This window comes from Gobio gobio, assembly GCF_949357685.1.
Source record: "Gobio gobio genome assembly, chromosome: 6".
Taxonomy (NCBI): Eukaryota; Metazoa; Chordata; class Actinopteri; order Cypriniformes; family Gobionidae; genus Gobio; species Gobio gobio.
This window is the reverse complement of record NC_137102.1, coordinates 58792091-58811216: the sequence shown is the minus strand read 5'-3', so window position 1 is coordinate 58811216 and position 19126 is coordinate 58792091. Positions and strand designations below refer to the sequence as shown.

The 19126-nt window shown below is 41.0% G+C and overlaps 1 protein-coding gene across 2 annotated transcripts in view; it reads right to left on the bottom strand.

The window, feature by feature from the left end:
- Positions 1-17725, bottom strand: part of atcayb (ATCAY kinesin light chain interacting caytaxin b) — a gene marked incomplete at both ends in the record, with an annotated part of 36362 nt that extends 18637 nt beyond the window's left edge. The window contains 5 exons of one of the 2 annotated variants that reach the window (XM_079820554.1): positions 210-359; positions 3193-3420; positions 3686-3732; positions 11249-11343; positions 17171-17725. In XM_079820554.1, coding sequence (XP_079676680.1) covers positions 210-359; positions 3193-3420; positions 3686-3732; positions 11249-11325 — 502 coding nt within the window. Of the gene's footprint in view, positions 1-209; positions 360-3192; positions 3421-3685; positions 3733-11248; positions 11344-17170 lie in introns of those variants that run through there. The other variant, XM_079820555.1, reaches the window with a different exon arrangement.
- Between the last annotated feature and the right edge of the window lie 1401 nt (positions 17726-19126).

Here is a 19126-nt window from a genome sequence, read left to right as displayed (position 1 = left end):
GTTTGCTGTACACCTTGTCACATATCAGCTTTTAGACATTGTTCTGTTTTTTGTTATAGGTCCGAAATGACAAGGAGGCAGCCTCACACAATGCAAAGTCAATGGAGACGGTTTGATTGTTTTCCCCCCGGTGGGCGTGGCCTTCAGATTATGACGCTTGTCGCTCTGTCTCTATGACCTTGAGCTGTGTGTTCAGGTGTTCTACTGACCTCCGTGTGTGACGACGCGCAGGTACGGCCTGATCACCTGCATGTCTATCCGGTGCTCCTGATCTCCGATGATCACCGTCCTCCACAGCCGGCCCGCGCCCTCCCCTCCATCAGCACCAGAACCCTTCGCACTGGCCACTGGAGTGTCATCTGGAACACACAACAGTCCTGAGCCATGAGAGAGCAGAAATGCTAAACTTATTATTATTATTCAGAGACAAATGCTAAACCATAGCCAGGATGCCAGCCGAACTTAGCCCCGCCCACAACATTTTAACTCGAGCAGTTCGGTCTGGACTTGATCCGTAGAGGAACAGAAACTGTTCGGACCAATGAAATCATCAGGGCGGGCTTTAGATGATGATGGACGGATGATAAACAGTAACGTAATCATCCACGTCATCAAAGCCGCTTGGGTTGAGTTTGTTCTAATCCTAAACGGAGAACTTGTTCGTATATGCGTTCACCTTCACTATTTCTCTCAGAAACGATGATGGTGTTGGTAAGTACTCTGTGTGTCATTAAATTCTTTTTTTTACATCACCGGCAAAGCGCATCTTTTTCTTCTAACGTTACTTATTCCAGCGTGCGTGCAGACAGGGTTGCCAAGTTTTTACAACGAAACCCGCCCAATTGCTACTCAAAACTAGCCAAAAACTAACCCAATAGCTTCCCGGGGGGGTTCTCCGGAGAAAAAAAGCATTTGGGGGGTAAAATATGTGTTATTTTGGCAGGGCTGGCAGCTAAAATTCGCATTCCTGGGTCTGTATATCACATAATTGGGGTCGCTTCAACCCGCGGACATGGCAACACAGTGCAGTTGAGTTCTGTTGACATTTGACGACTAATGTTATGCGTCGCTCCGTTGCTCTGATTGGTTGTAGGTCTATCCAATTGAGGGCTTTCCTGGTTCGGTTATCACAGCCCAACGGAGCAGGAGCAGACTCATATTCTGACTAGAATTGAGTATGACGACGTCAGGCTAGCTAAATCATGCAAGCTAAATCATGCTAGCAATGTTAAATCATGCTAGTGTAACGGAGGCCAGCTAGTAGTTGCTGTGCGAGTAAAGCTCACTCCTCTGATCTCAAGGGACGCTCTAGCGACTGACACTAGGGGTTGCAGCCTTTAGCCTCCTTGTTAGAGCGTCCAACTCTCATGCCGGTGGACCCGAGTTCGAGTCCCGCTTGGAGAGGGCGGTTCAAACAGGAGGGGTTACAATAGCAACATGATAATCATGCAAACAAAATGTAAATCATGTTAATAATGGTAGCAATAGGTTAGCAATGTGTTAAATCATGCTAGCATCTTAAATCTCACTAGCAAACTGATAATGCTAACATGGAATCATGCCACCAACGTGCTATCAATGTGCTTAATAATATTAGCAATGTGCTAAATAATGCTAACAAAATGTTAAATCCTGCTAGCAACATGCTAATCATGCTAACAAAATGTTAAATAATGTTAGCAACAGGTTAGCAATGTGTTTAATCTAGCTCACAACATGCATATAATGTTAACAAAATGCTAATCATGCCATTAACATGCTAAATAAAGCTAGCATTGCGCTAAATTATGCTAACATTGTGATAAATCATGCCACCAACATGTTAGCAATGTCCTAAATAATGCTAACAATGTGCTAATCATGTTATTAACATAAATCATGTTAGCAAAATGCTAGCAATGTGTTTTCGTTAACCAAAAATGCTAATAATGACATCAACATGCTTGAAACATGCAGGCATCTTAAATCTTGCTAGCAAACTGATAAATAATGTTAACATGGAATCAATCCAACAACATGTTAAAATGTGTTAAATCATGCTAACAAAGTGTTAAATCTTGCTAGCAAAATGCTAATCATACTAACAAAAATGCTAAATAATGCTAGCAAAATGCTAATAATGCTAACAAAATGTTAAATCCTGGTAGCAACATGCTAATCATGCACACAAAATGTTATATAATGGCAACATGTATATCATGCTAACAACATGCTAATCATGCCATTAAAATGTTAAATCAAACTAGCATTGTGCTAAATCATGTTAACATTGTGCTAAATAATGTCACCAACATGCTAGCAATGTCCTAACTAATGCTAACAATGTGCTAATCATGTTATCAACATAAATCATGTTAGCAAAATGCTAGCAATGTGTTAAATTTTGTTAGCAAAAAATGCTAATAATGCCACCAAAATGCTAGCAATGTGTTAAATAATGCTAGAAACATGATAGCATCTTAAATCTTGCTAGAAAACTGATAAATCATGCTAACATGGAGTAATGCCAACAACATGTTAACAATGTGTTAAATCATGTTTACAAAATGTTACATCCTGCTAGCAAAATGCTAATCATGCTAATAAAATGTTAAATAATGCTAGCAAAATGCTAATAATGTTAACAAAAATATAAAAAAATGTTAGCAAAATGCTAATCATGCAAACAAAATGTTAAACCATGCTAGCAAACATGCTAATAATGCTAACAAAATGTTAAATAATGTTACCAAACATGCTAATCATGCTAACAAAATGTTAAATAATGCTAGCAACATGCTAATCATACTAACAAAATGTTAAATCATGCTATCAACATGCTAATCATGTTAACAAAAATGATAAATCATGCTATCAAAATGTTAATCATGTTAACAAAATGTTAATCATGTTAACAAAATGTTAATCATGTTAACAAAATGTTAATCATGCTAACAAAATGTTAAATAATGCTAGCAACATTCTAATCCTGCTAACAACCTGATAAATCATGTTAGCAACATGTTAGCAATGTGCTAATTCATGTTAGAAACATCAGTTTTTCTGATAGACTGCGTTCAAGACATTGAAACTTTAAATTTTAAAACTACTTTAAACTTCAAACTGTAAACCTTCAAACTTCTTTCTCAAGCCAACTTCAGAGTCTGTCTTTTTTTAAATCTAGTGTGCATTTGATTTGTCAAACTGACGGACCTTCCCATTCCAGCTCGTTGCCGTTGTTGAGGGAGCCGAGAGAGTCATCATCCGGCGTGTCGATGTCGTCCACGTTTATGTCCAGGTCGTCTGGGGTTTCCAGGAAGTCGTCAGAAAGGACTGAACCTTCGCTTTTGTCCAGCGACAGGTTAATATCCGGAGCGATCAGCGTGCGGCGCTTTTGCCGGACAGACTCTAGATGATCAGCCGTCAGAGCGCCATGATGAGCTGCAGAGAAACACATTTATACAAGAAGAAGCATTCAGACATCAGAAAGAACGTTTTGCTCAGTACAGGGTTTGTTTTATATGGCTAATTTATGGAATTGGGATTATATAAGGGCAATTTTTTTATTTATTCTGTTAACTAACTATCTCTTAACTTGGCCAGGTCTTCATCTAATGTCGTCTAATAAATTCTGTGGATTATCTTTCTCAAGTACAGCTTTTTATATGCCATTATCAATGCAATTTCAGATGCACTGAGAACTTACAAGTGTTGTCAGTGAGTCCGTCTAAATCCCCGTCTTCAGGAAGAGGCCTGTAAATGAACCCAGACGACCACAACACCAAAATACACACATTAACACTTCATAAATTCACAATAATGAGACAAGTGAACCACAATCATAATTGGGTGTTGAGTTAAACCAAACCCTAAGGCCTAGAGACTTGAAACTTGGACAGATGGTAGGTCTCAATTTGGGGAGAGACTGACGTGATATCACCCCAATCGGCCAATAGGGGGCGCTACAGCAATTTAAAGTTTGAAATCGCTCACAACTCGTAACGTTTGTCGTAGACTCTTATATCATGGGAATCCGTGGCTCAAGATGGACAAACCGTATATCTTCGATTTCAACATTTCATTTTGAATGTTGTCCAAAACCTACTTTTGCTAACTAGTCCCAGGTTATTCACCCGATCGGAACCAAACCAGTGCAGAAAGATTCTCTGGAGACTGAATTTAAATAATTATCCCAAAAAACGGTGAAATTTTGATTCATGTCGCTAAGGGGTGCCAAAATGATCGAAGTGGGCGGAGCCACCTTTACTAAACTGGCTATAACTTGTGACCAGAATGAGATATTTTCAAGGTACACATATGAATGAGTTCAATGTTTGGTCACAGCGATTGTTGGTGCTATAACTTGGAAAAAACATGAAAATGGCTAAAACAACCCAACCATTAGTCTGATTGACTCAGGTGTCTTATAACATTGGAATCCGTGGGTCAAGACGGACAAACCGTATATCTCCGATTTAATTTCCGCCCTGAAAAATGTTCCGCCATTTTGAATTTTGTCCAAAACCTACTTTTGCAAACTATTCCTAAGTTATTCACCCGATCTGAACCAAACCAGTGCAGAAAGATTCTCTGGAGTCTGAATATAAATAATTATCCCAAAAAAGTTGAAATTTTTATTCACAGTCGCTAAGGGGCACCAAAATGTTTGAAGTGGGTGGAGCCCCTTTTACTAAAATGGCTATAACTTGTGACCGCAATGAGTTATTTTCAAGGTACACAGTGATTGTTGGCGCCATAACTGGGAAAAAAACATGAAAATGGCTATAACCACCCAACCATTAGTCTGACTGACTCAAGTGTCTGATATCATTGGAATCCGTGGCTCAAGACGGACGGTATATCTCCGATTTCATTTCCGTATTAAATTTTTTCCGCCATTTTGAATTTTGTCCAAAACCTACTTTTGCAAACTAGTCTTAGGTTATTCACCCGATCGGAACCAAACCAGTGCAGAAAGATTCTCTGGAGTTTGAATATAAATAATTATCAAAAGTATTTTAGGTGATTAAGGTACACAAAATTTTTATTCACGGTCGCTAAGGGGCGCCAAAATGTTCGAAGTGGGAAGAGCCACCTTTACTAAAATGGCTATAACTTGTGACCGCAATGAGTTATTTTCAAGGTACACATATGTATGAGCTCAAATGTTTGGTCACAGCGATTGTTGGCGCTTTAACAGGGGAAAAAACATGAAAATGGCTTTAACCACCCAACCATTAGTCCGATTGACTCAATTGTCTTATATCAATGGAATCCGTGGCTCAAGACGGACAAACCGTATATTTCCGATTTAATATCCGTATCCAATTTTTTCGCAATTTTGAATTTTGTCCAAAACCTACTTTTGCAAACTAGTCCCAGGTTATCCCACCCGATCGGAACCAAACCAGTGCAGAAAGATTCTCTGAATATAAATAATTAACAAAATAATTTTAGGTGATTAAGGTAGACGATATTTTGATTCACGGTCAAATGTTCAATGTGGGCAGAGCCACTTTTACTAAAATGGAGATATTTTCACCAAACTCGGTACACATATGTATAAGCTCAATCTTTGGTCGCAGTAAAATAAAAATTGCGGCAATTGGACACTTGTTGGCGCTATAACTGGGAAAAAACATGAAAACGGCTATAACCACCCAACCATTTGTCCAATTGACTTGAAAATTGGCATGCACTGTCTTTGTCCAAGGTTCCATAATGGAAAATGAGGACATTTGCAAATCTCCAAAAACATGGCCGCCATCGGCCATTGAAGTTTGAGCACCTATTAGACAAAGTTAACGGAGGCTGAGCGAAACGAAACTTGGTGGGCATGTTCGACTCATCGAATTTTGAAAGAAATCGGCCACTAGGTGGTGCTAACGAGTTTTACGCCTCAGTAATCACGAGGTGTTTCACACATACACACAATATTCATATAATTTGATAGAACAATTTCATACGGAACAACTTTGCCTCAAGAACCACTGCTGTCAATCAAATAGTTCATTAAATAATATACTTTTTGCGAGCTAGTCCTAGGTTTTTTTAATAAAAGTTTTTTTTTATCCGAATAAAACCAATGCAGCATTTCCCTGGACTCTCTAGATCAATAATAATGTTAAACTTTGGGTTGCTATAACAGGGTCATTTAGAAAATGGGTGTGGTCAACTGCATACGAAAGCCTATAACTCCTAAACGAAAATTGGAAACTTCACAAGCATGCAAACTTTTATGAGGGTGGCGCTATAACTGTTAAAAAGGCTTAAAAACCATATATTTCCTATGGTAAATTGCCTGCATTGGCTGTAAATAGTCTTTTCCATCTATGATCTAAGTTGTTACATGCTTGCTAAGTATGCATTAAAGGCCTTAAACGCTTGAACCCTGATTATTGATGCTCACAGCTATATTTATTATTATTATTAGGGTGGTGATTGTGTACGTGTTCTGGGTGTTTTTTAAGTGGTTGCTTACTAGTCAACTGAAAAGGGTCATGCATCCTCAATTCTCTGTGACAAATGAACACAGTACAAGGATAGCTAACAAACCACAACCTCAAGTTTAATAAATGATCATGATCATTATTTAAAGTTGGTTTCAGCTCACACAAAGGTCACTGGTAAACCGAACACATAAATGATGAATTCACATGTGTCAAGCCATGAACAATAGCAGTTTGTGTTTCACCAGGAGTAAAGGCAACATTTATCCCGTCTCTCTCTGACGTGTTTGCGCATCCCAGAATGGAACGGGTGGTAGTCTAGCTGACAAACTACATTCAACACCGGATCTCTGAACAAACCCACACAGTGTGTAATTACCCAGCAGTCTGTGCAGTGTCAGGGGACGTGCTGTTTAATGAGAGAGTGCAGCAGAAGAAATAAAGAACTGAGCGATAGGAAACTTTCTGCTGCACTGATATCTGTTAAGCGATTATCACCAGTATCGGGGTAGTACTGTAGTTCTAGACTAGATATGTTAAAGTATACAAATGTACTTTATGGACTTACTCTCATTTTATTAACCAATGTCTTTGATGATCCAATTCAATCATACGAATAAGCAACATTTGTGTTTAATTTGTTTGTTTGTATTGCTGAAGTAAGTGTTGAGCTTTCTTCTACTGCGTTTATCTTCTGTAATCCAGAACGGCAGCAGAGCTACTGTACACATGTTCAACCTGAGACTTATTCATTTCACTTTTGGCCTTTACATTTGCCAAAAATATAACTTTTTTTTTTCTTCTGTTAAAAACAAACAAGCAATCCCCAGAAAATAAATGCAAAAGTAACGCAACACATTACTTTCCATAAAATGTAACTAAATAACTAGTAACCTTATGCCAAGGTTCAATATACACTCACCTGAAGGATGATTAGGAACACACACTAATACTGTGTTTGACCCCCTTTCGTCTTCAGAACTGCCTTAATTCTACGTGGCATTGATTCAATAAGGTGCTGAAAGCATTCTTTAGAAATGTTGGCCCATATTGATAGGAGAGCATCTTGCAGTTGATGGAGATTTGTGGGATGCACATCCAGGGCACGAAGCTCCCGTTCCACCACATCCCAAAGATGCTCTATTGGGTTGAGATCTGGTGACTGTGGGGCCATTTTAGTTCAGTGAACTCATTGTCATGTTCAAGAAACCAATTTGAAATGATTGGAGCTTTGTGACGGTGCATTATCCTGCTGGAAGTAGCCATCAGAGGATGGGGACATGGTGGTCATAAAGGGATGGACATGGTCAGAAACAATGCTCAGGTAGGCCGTGGCATTTAAACGATGCCCAATTGGCACTAAGGGGCCTAAAGTGTTCCAAGAAAACATCCCCCACACCATTACACCACCACCACCAGCCTGCACAGTGGTAACAAGGCATGATGGATCCATGTTCTCATTCTGTTTACGCCAAATTCTGACTCTACCATCTGAATGTCTCAACAGAAATCGAGACTCATCAGACCAGGCAACATTTTTCCAGTCTTCAACTGTCCAATTTTGGTGAGCTTGTGCAAATTGTAGCCTCTTTTTCCTATTTGTAGTGGAGATGAGTGGTACCCGGTGGGGTCTTCTGCTGTTGTAGCCCATCCGCCTCAAGGTTGTGTGTGTTGTGGCTTCACAAATGCTTTGCTGCATACCTCGGTTGTAACGAGTGGTTATTTCAGTCAAAGTTGCTCTTCTATCAGCTTGAATCAGTCGGCCCATTCTCCTCTGACCTCTAGCATCAACAAGGCATTTTCTCCCACAGGACTGCCGCATACTGGATGTTTTTCCCTTTTCACACCATTCTTTGTAAACCCTAGAAATGGTTGTGCGTGAAAATCCCAGTAACTGAGCAGATTGTGAAATACTCAGACCGGCCCGTCTGGCACCAACAACCATGCCACGCTCAAAATTGCTTAAATCCCCTTTCTTTCCCATTCTGACATTCAGTTTGGAGTTCAGGAGATTGTCTTGACCAGGACCACACCCCTAAATGCATTGAAGCAACTGCCATGTGATTGGTTGATTAGATAATTGCATTAATGAGAAATTGAACAGGTGTTCCTAATAATCCTTTAGGTGAGTGTAAATCACGATACTGAACTCACGATACGATATTATTGTGATACTCCAAGGCATAAGGTAAAATGTTAACAACAATAGCATTGGCTATTTGCACTAAGTGCAAGTTCTTTGCAATATGTGTAAATAGTAATTAAATGTATGTAATTTATACTTTATTTTGACAGATGCATACTATTTGCACCTCAGTATTGTTGTACATTAACAGGATGCAATAATAACATCGTGTAAATGATTATATTTATTAAAATGATTAAATGGATGCTGCCTTAATGGGACAATAAAAGCCCTACCTACACCGACCCCTAACCCTACCCAATAAATGCTTTTATTATTATTAAACATTTCGTTAGGCTCTTTATTTCCACTTTTAGAACATTTTCTTATTTTTATCGAAAGTAAATGCCTTTCTGATGTGATACGTGATGGAAAAGAGAGAAGAGCGAGCTCTGCAAAAGGCGGATTCGAACCCGGGTCGATCGCGTCAAAACCTTGTTTCACAAGCCTTATGCTTTACTGACTACATCACTGAAGATGTTGAAATCTGTGCATGTTCTTTAATCTTGTTTGTCCCAACCAGGCATTGTTAGGCGTAGCGAGTGTGAACTTGCCAACAAGGCACACGATTTGCACTTGGTGTGAATACACACTAAAATAATGTAGGCCACTTTTTACTGGTAGTAACATAAGACACACAAATAATCCCCCATTGCTTTATTATACATTATATTCAACATTATATAGCAGTTTAATGTAGTACTTGAAGAAACTTGAAGAAAATAGCTCACACAGTAATTTTCATTTTGGGTGAACTATCCAAGATACATGTTGCAGTTTTGTATTGTGATATATTATGACATGATGCACTGTTACACCCATATAAGCAAAGCACTTTAGGGAGTAACTGAAAATGTTAGGACTCTCTCAAGGGATACAATCATCTAAGAGCTACTCGTTTGATTTACTCAAAACAATATATAAATAATTTATTATAAATATAACATGCAGTGCTTACTTTACTTTTAATCACTATCAGATTAGGGTCCAATTCTCACTATTAACTACGACTTTTACCTCAATAAACTCCTAATTACTGCTTTTTAATAGTTAGTGAGGTAGTTGTGAAGTTTATGTATTGGGTGATTAAGGGATTTAGAATATGATCATGCAGAATAAGGCATTACTATGGGCTTTATAAGTACTAATAAACAGACAATATCCCAGTAATATGAATGATAATAAGACACTAGTTAATAGTTATGGGCTCTAAACTAAAGTGCTACCCGCATTACTTTAAAAAAAGTAACTTTCTTAAGTTTAAAAAGTGTGACACTAATAAAAAGTACTATTCTTTGCACATGCACCATATAAGATATGATTGCTTTTTAAATATGGTACATGAATATGGTAATCTTTCAGTACACTGAATGCAAAAGTAATTGAAAGCAGGTGTTATTTTAACTGTTATTTTATCAATTTTAAATGACCTGAGCCATAAAGTAGCCTTTTAAACCTTACATTTGCATTTACATTTATGCATTTGGCAGAAATTGCATTCAGGTTATCAGTTCATGCATTGCTTGGGAATCGAAAACCAGTTACCATGTGAAGCATATGTTTAGGAGTAAAAGCTTGTAATGTGAAATTATTAATAAAAGCTGAAACACAATAAGGTTCATCAGAGAAAAAGTTTTATGCAGCCATTAAATAGCAATTTTGTTCAGCACGGTTTTATAAGATAATGTGCTCTAGCACACTCACATAATCAATTATTCACCATCCTCTGTCTTTTATACCCTCATTGTCATGGCAACACTGATGACCTTATATTTGCCCATAAATGGTAATGCATTATGATGTAAAGGGGGTGTGTCTGCTCTCTTTATGTCATCATGTACCACATGCATCGCACCAAACACACTTGAACTGCTGATCTTGGACTGACTACGCCATCATTCACCTTCATTTCTCCTTCAAGTGCAGATAACATGCACTCAGCTCCACATACTCTGTAGCGCACATTATTGATCAGAAATCAAAGACGTCTGCAATGTGGATGATAATAACTGATGCATAACAAGCCCCATGGGTATCATACATGTTCATGGGTTTACAATAACATGTCTGGGCTCGCTGTGTCTGCTTATTAGCAACTTCTGCCTTCTAATGCCTCTGAAATCATCATAAATATGATCGATATATAGATCAATAGCAGTACCGTTTGTGCAAATATTGAATTTTAAGAATACATACAGTAAGGGCTTGTTCAAATTCACTTACAAATTGAACTAGTTTCAAAGTTGTAAATAAAACAACGATTTTTGGAGTATGTTTTACAAGAAAAATGCTTAAAAAAACCCAAAAAATGTAACGTCTCTTTCAATGTGTTGCTGCAATCCACATGAACTCTTAAGCTCTTCTTTATGTCAAAGTCTATGCAAAAATGCTGTCATTTCAACCTCACTATGCTGCATGTCAAACCTGGCACATTGCATTATGGGATACAGTATCTGATGCAGTGTGCTCTGCTGTAAACTGCACATTTACTAAATGTTGTACAGAAGATTCCCATACTGTGCACAGGTATGCCAACTGTAGACCGTGAGACTAGTTTCCCACTGACACCAAATCAATGCTCATTGTTAGCTGGAGAGCGACTGAAGGTTAGTCAAACAGCGGCTGAAGGGCTTACCGTGGGAAATCATCGTCTTGCCACTCATCTTTTACCTCCATGTTCTCCATGCGTAAAGTGGCTTCAGTGGTTCCCATCCTCTGCTCCCGATCGCACTGATTAACACAATCAATTACAGAAGATTAACACATTTACAAGAGGCTATATGGACCAACAAAAAAAAATTCTTAATTATTTCTCATTGACAACATGTTAAATAAGCAATCAGCGAGGAATGTTTATAGTTTGCAACACTCTCCCCTAAACACCAAGTCACTCAATTTGAAATCAACATTGACATCGACAGACAGACACAGACAGGCCGATCGACCGACAGACAGACAGACAGACGAAGTGACAGACAGCCGATTAGACAGGCAGACAGACAGATAAAATGAACGAACGACAGACAGACGAACACAGACAGAAATATAGATAGACAGATTGACTGACAGACAAATAGATAGACAGAAAGACAAAACGGCCAACCGACCAACCGACCAACAGACAGACAGAACGGCCAACAGACAGACCGACCAACAGACAGACAGACCGACAGACAGACAGAAAAATGAACAGACAGACGGACTGACCTGCCAACAGGCAGACAGAGAATGACCGACAGACAGACAGAACGACAGACAGACCGACCAACAGACAGACAGAATGACCAACAGAAAGACAGAACGACCAACAGACAGACGAACAACAGACAGAACGACCGACAGACAGACAGAATGACCAACAGAAAGACAGAACAACAGACAGACAGAACGGCCAACAGACAGACAGACCGACCAACAGACAGACTGACTGACAGATGAACAGACAGACAGACAGCTGAACAACAGACAGACAGAACGGCCGACAGACTGACCGACAGACAGACAGACAGATGAACAGACTGACCAGCAGGCAGACAAACAGACAGAACGTCCAACAGACAGATGACCAACAGACAGACAGAGAATGACAGACAGACAGAAGGGCCGACAGACTGACCGACAGACAGACAGATGAACAGACTGACCAGCAGACAGACAAACAGACAGAACGTCCAACAGACAGATGACCAACAGACAGACTGACTGACAGATGAACAGACAGACAGACAGCTGAACAACAGACAGACAGAACGGCCGACAGACTGACCGACAGACAGACAGACAGATGAACAGACTGACCAGCAGACAGACAAACAGACAGAACGTCCAACAGACCGGTGACCAACAGACAGACAGAGGATGACCGACAGACAGACAGAACGACCGACAGACCAACCCAACAGACAGACAGAATGACCAACAGAAAGACAGAACGACCAACAGACAGATGAACAACAGACAGACAGAACGGCCAATAGACAGACCGACCAACAGACAGACTGACTGACAGATGAACAGACAGACAGACAGACAGCTGAACAACAGACAGACAGAACGGCCGACAGACTGACCGACAGACAGACAGACAGATGAACAGACTGACCAGCAGGCAGACAAACAGACAGAACGTGCAACAGACAGATGACCAACAGACAGACAGAGAATGACAGACAGACAGAACGGCCGACAGACTGACCGACAGACAGACAGATGAACAGACTGACCAGCAGACAGAACGTCCAACAGACAGATGACCAACAGACAGAGAATGACCGACAGAAAGACAGAACAAACAACAGACAGACAGAACAAACAACAGGCATACCCACCAACAGACAGACCAACAAAAAGACAGAACGAACAAAAGAGACAGAACGGACAGACAGACAGACAGACAGACAGACAGACAGACAGAACAAACAAAAGAAAGACAGAACGAACAACAGACAGACGAACAACAGAAAGACAGAATGAACAACAGACAGACAAACAACAGACAGAACGACCGACAGACCGACCAACAGACAGACAGAATGACCAACAGAAAGACAGAACGACCAACAGACAGACGAACAACAGACAGACAGAACGGCCAATAGACAGACCGACCAACAGACAGATAGAACGGCCGACAGACCTACCGACCGACAGACAGACAGACAGACAGATAAACAGACAGACAGACAGCTTAACAACAAACAGACAGAACGGCCGACAGACTGACCGACAGACAGACAGACAGACAGACAGACAGAACGTCCAACAGACAGACGACCAACAGAGAGACAGAGAATGACAGACAGACAGAACGGCTGACAGACTGACCGACAGACAGACAGACAGATGAACAGACTGACCAGCAGACAGACAAACAGACAGAACATCCAACAGACAGGTGACCAACAGACAGACAGAGAATGACCGACAGAAAGACAGAACGAACAACAGACAGACAGAACGGCCAACAGACATACCCACCAACAGACAGACCAACAGAAAGACAGAACGAACAAAAGACAGACAGAACGGACAGACAGACAAAACAAACAACAGAAAGACAGAACGAACAACAGACAGACGAACAACAGAAAGACAGAATGAACAACAGACAGACAGACAGACAGACAGACAGACTGACAAACAACAGACAGACAAAACCACCAAAAGACAGACCGACCAACAGACAGACCAACAGACAGACTGACCGACAGATAGAATGAACAACAGAAAGACAGAACAAACAACAGACAGAGACAAGCAACAGACAGACAGAACGGCCAACAGGCAGACCAACCAACTGACAGACTGATCGACAGACAAAGAGACAGACCGACCAACGGACAGACCAACAGACAGAATGACCAACAGACAGACAGACGAACAACAGACAGACAGAATGACTGACAGACGAACAGACAGACAGAACGGCCAATAGACAGACCGACCAACAGACAGACTGACAGACAGACAGACAGAACGACCAACAGACAGATGACCAACAGACAGACAGAATGACAGACTGACCTGTCAACAGACAGACAGAAAGACAGAACGAACAACAGACAGACAAACAACAGACAGACAGAACGGCCAACAGACATACCCACCAACAGACAGACCAACAGACAGACTGACCGACAGACAGACAGAATAACCAACAGAAAGACAGAACGAACAACAGACAGACAGAACAGCCAACAGACAGACAGAACGGCCAACATACAGACAGAACGAACAACAGAAAGACAGAACAAACAACAGACAGACGAACAACAGACAGACAGACAGACTGACCTGCCAACAGATAGACAGAGAATGACCGACAGAAAGACTGAACGAACAACAGACAGACAGAACCACCAAAAGACAGACCGACCAACAGACAGACTGACCGACAGACAGACAGAATAACCAACAGAAAGACAGAACGAACAACAGACAGACAGAACGGCCAACAGACAGACAGAACGGCCAACATACAGACAGAACGAACAACAGAAAGACAGAACAAACAAACAGACAGACAGAACGGCCAACAGACAGACAGAACGGCCAACAGACAGACAGACGAACAACATACAGACAGACGAACAACAGACAGACAGACAGACTGACCTGCCAACAGATAGACAGAGAATGACCGACAGAAAGACTGAACGAACAACAGACAGACAGAACCACCAAAAGACAGACCGACCAACAGACAGACAGAAAGACAGAATGGCCAACAGAAAGACAGAACGAACAACAGACAGACGAACAACAGACAGACGAACAACAGACAGACCGACCAACAGACAGACTGACCGACAGACAGACTGACCGACAGACAGACAGACCGACAGATGAACAACAGACAGACAGAATGACCAACAGACAGACAGACGAACAACAGACAGACAGAATGACCAACAGACAGACAGACGAACAACAGACAGACAGAACGACCGACAGACGAACAGACAGACGAACAGACAGACAGACAGACAGAAAAACGAGCGACTGACAGACAAAAAATACTGACAGGCAGAATGACTGACTGACATACAGATACACAGACAGACAGATAGACTGATAGACAGACAGACAGATGATAGGTGGGTAGGTAGGTAGGTGGATAGACAGACAGACAGACAGATAGATAGACAGACAGATGATAGGTAGGTAGGTGGATAGACAAATAGATAGATAGAAAGACAGATAGACGATAGGTAGATCGACAGACAGACAGACAGAATGACAGACAGACAGACTGACCTGTCAACAGACAGACAGAAAGACAGAACGAACAACAGACAGACAAACAACAGACAGACAGAACGGCCAACAGACATACCCACCAACAGACAGACCAACAGACAGACTGACCGACAGACAGACAGAATAACCAACAGAAAGACTGAACGAACAACGGACAGACAGAACGGCCAACAGACAGACCGACCAACAGACAGACTGACCGACAGACAGACAGAATAACCAACAGAAAGACAGAACGAACAACAGACAGACAGAACGGCCAACAGACAGACAGAACGGCCAACATACAGACAGAACGAACAACAGAAAGACAGAACAAACAAACAGACAGACAGAACGGCCAACAGACAGACAGAACGGCCAACATACAGACAGACGAACAACAGACAGACAGACAGACTGACCTGCCAACAGATAGACAGAGAATGACTGACAGAAAGACTGAACGAACAACAGACAGACAGAACCGCCAAAAGACAGACCGACCAACAGACAGACAGAAAGACAGAATGGCCAACAGAAAGACAGAACGAACAACAGACAGACGAACAACAGACAGACGAACAACAGACAGACCGACCAACAGACAGACCGACCAACAGACAGACTGACCGACAGACAGACAGACAGACAGACAGACAGATGAACAACAGACAGACAGAATGACCAACAGACAGACAGACGAACAACAGACAGACAGAATGACCAACAGACAGACAGACGAACAACAGACAGACAGAACGAACAACAGAAAGACAGAACAAACAAACAGACAGACAGAACGGCCAACAGACAGACAGAACGGCCAACATACAGACAGACGAACAACAGACAGACAGACAGACTGACCTGCCAACAGATAGACAGAGAATGACTGACAGAAAGACTGAACGAACGACAGACAGACAGAACCGCCAAAAGACAGACCGACCAACAGACAGACAGAAAGACAGAATGGCCAACAGAAAGACAGAACGAACAACAGACAGACGAACAACAGACAGACGAACAACAGACAGACCGACCAACAGACAGACCGACCAACAGACAGACTGACCGACAGACAGACAGACAGACAGACAGACAGACAGACAGACAGATGAACAACAGACAGACAGAATGACCAACAGACAGACAGACGAACAACAGACAGACAGAATGACCAACAGACAGACAGACGAACAACAGACAGACAGAACGACCGACAGACGAACAGACAGACGAACAGACAGAAAAACGATCGACTGACAGACAAAAAAAACTGACAGGCAGAATGACTGACTGACATACAGATACACAGACAGACAGATAGACTGATAGACAGACAGACAGATGATAGGTGGGTAGGTAGGTAGGTGGATAGACAGACAGACAGATAGATAGACAGACAGATGATAGGTAGGTAGGTGGATAGACAAATAGATAGATAGAAAGACAGATAGCGATAGGTAGATCGACAGACAGACAGACAGACAGACAGATATACAGACAGACAGACAGATAGATAGATAGATAGATAGATAGATAGATAGACAGACAGACAGACAGACAGACAGACAGACGATAGATAGATAGATAAACTGATAGACAGACAGATAGATCTGTAATCTTTCATTAAAATATAATAACTTGCTGCAGATCTGAAACAATTGTATTTTAGTTTTTCACTGACATCCCCTATATAACCCCTATCCCTCCAACCACCTGTCAGCATCCAATCAATTCCACATCAATCCAACGGTTTCTCACTGAATGTCCTGCTGACTCAGAAATATCACTTTATGACAGTAATACTTACAGCAGAAGAGAGTTTCCTCCGCAGGTTTTGAGGTCTCAGTGTGTTGATATCTCAGCTCTTGATTAAATCCATCATGCGTGTCTTAGATGAGGATGTTGAAGTGTGAAGCCGGGCACGTCTGAGCTTCTCCTCGGACAAAGAGAGGGTGGAGGATTTCAGGACAGTCCCCAAAAACAAGCTCTCAGTATCTCTGCACTGCCATTATTAAGCAGAACTGAGGACATATATGTTCCCGTTGTGCAGCTGTCAGGCTTTTATCATTCATCCCTGAATGGCAGAAGGAAGACCAGCACATAATCCCGGTCCGGATTACGTAATATCACCTGGAGGCTCCGCCCCTTCTTTCCGTCGTTCTCCTTCTGTATGGTTCCCTGGAAAAGCTTTTATTTCCCTCCGCTGTGGATTGAGATCCTTTCCCTGTGCTTTTGCTCTATGTGGAACAAGCTGCAAAAGATGGACGTCTCCTCTCTGTTCCCTAGCAACAGCATCCCTGTCTGACACAATCTCTCCTCTGTAAATTCCTCCTCTCTCTCTCTCTCTCTCTCTCTCTCTCTCTCTCTCTCTCTCCTCTCTCTCTCTCTCTCTCTCTCTCTCTCTCTCCCTCTCTCTCTCTCTCTCTCTCTCTCTCTCTCTCTCTCTCTTCTCTCTCTCTCTCTCTCTCTCTCTCTCTCTCTCTCCTCTCTCTCTCTCTCTCTCTCTCTCTCTCTCTCTCTCTCTCTCTCTCTCTCTCTCTCTCTCTCTCTCTCTCTCTCCCTCTCTCTCTCTCTCTCTCTCTCTCTCTCTCACAGCTGCTCAGAGCTCTGGACTGCGTCTGTGAGCAGAGGCTCATCCCTCTGTCTCCTGGAGCTCTGTGATTGGTGGAGACACATTTCCTGCTGCTCTCTGATTGGCTCGGGGTTCTGTTTGATGATGTCATCTGTTTAGTACTCCGCAGGCTCTGTGAGGTGCATGTGTGTGTTTCGCACATCTAATATGACATTTTCAGTCTATATAGGCCAGGAAATTAGTCATGTAATGTTTCTTTACATAACAGTACATACAAGGAAACACATTTTTTTTATCAGTTATTTTATTTTTATTGGTAAATTTAATACCAATTATTTATAAATTGCAACTACTTGAAACCTGTAAAACAAAGGCAAATTCACTCCCACAATAAATGGCAAAATATGGTATTTTCTCCATATGTAATTGCATAAATTTTAACATTCTTCAACCCACTATTTTTTTTAATGATACATAATAATAATAATATCATATTTCATTAACTGAAATAATGTTAAATTACCAACCTATTGAAATACTAATATCTGTTATGTACCTACGATATATACGGACAACCACCAATCACAGTCGAGATGAGAATCACATGATGAATCAAAGCCCATCACAAGCAGCTTTTAGGACAATACTAAAATATAGAAGAGCTCAGTGTCATTCACACAAACACTAAACACCATCATGGTAACACACGTGAATGCAAAAAAATGCAATAAACATTAATTTAACAACATCAGATGTAACATAAAACCCTAATGTACATAACTGATTAGAAAAAAACAAAGAAGAAACATAGTTATTGCAATGAAAATACATCAAATTTGAAGTGTCACGCAGGGAATTCTGGCAATGTCAATTTACGGGTTTTCACTGTAAATTACACAATGACTTGTTCTTTTTCACTTCCAAAAACTGTAAATTTAACGGTATTTTACCGTTTTAAAAATGAAATGTAAGGTAAGATCTATTACAGTTATTCACCGTATATAGTACGGAAACTTTCTGTTAACCAATTAACTGTTTTCACCGTAGCATTTTTACAGTAAAATACCGTTAAAATCACAGTCATTTTTTACAGTGCATATATTATTGCATACATTTTAACATTGGACCCTCAAATCTTTTTGAATGTTTCATAATAATAAAAATAGTAAATATTGTTAATATTAATATATA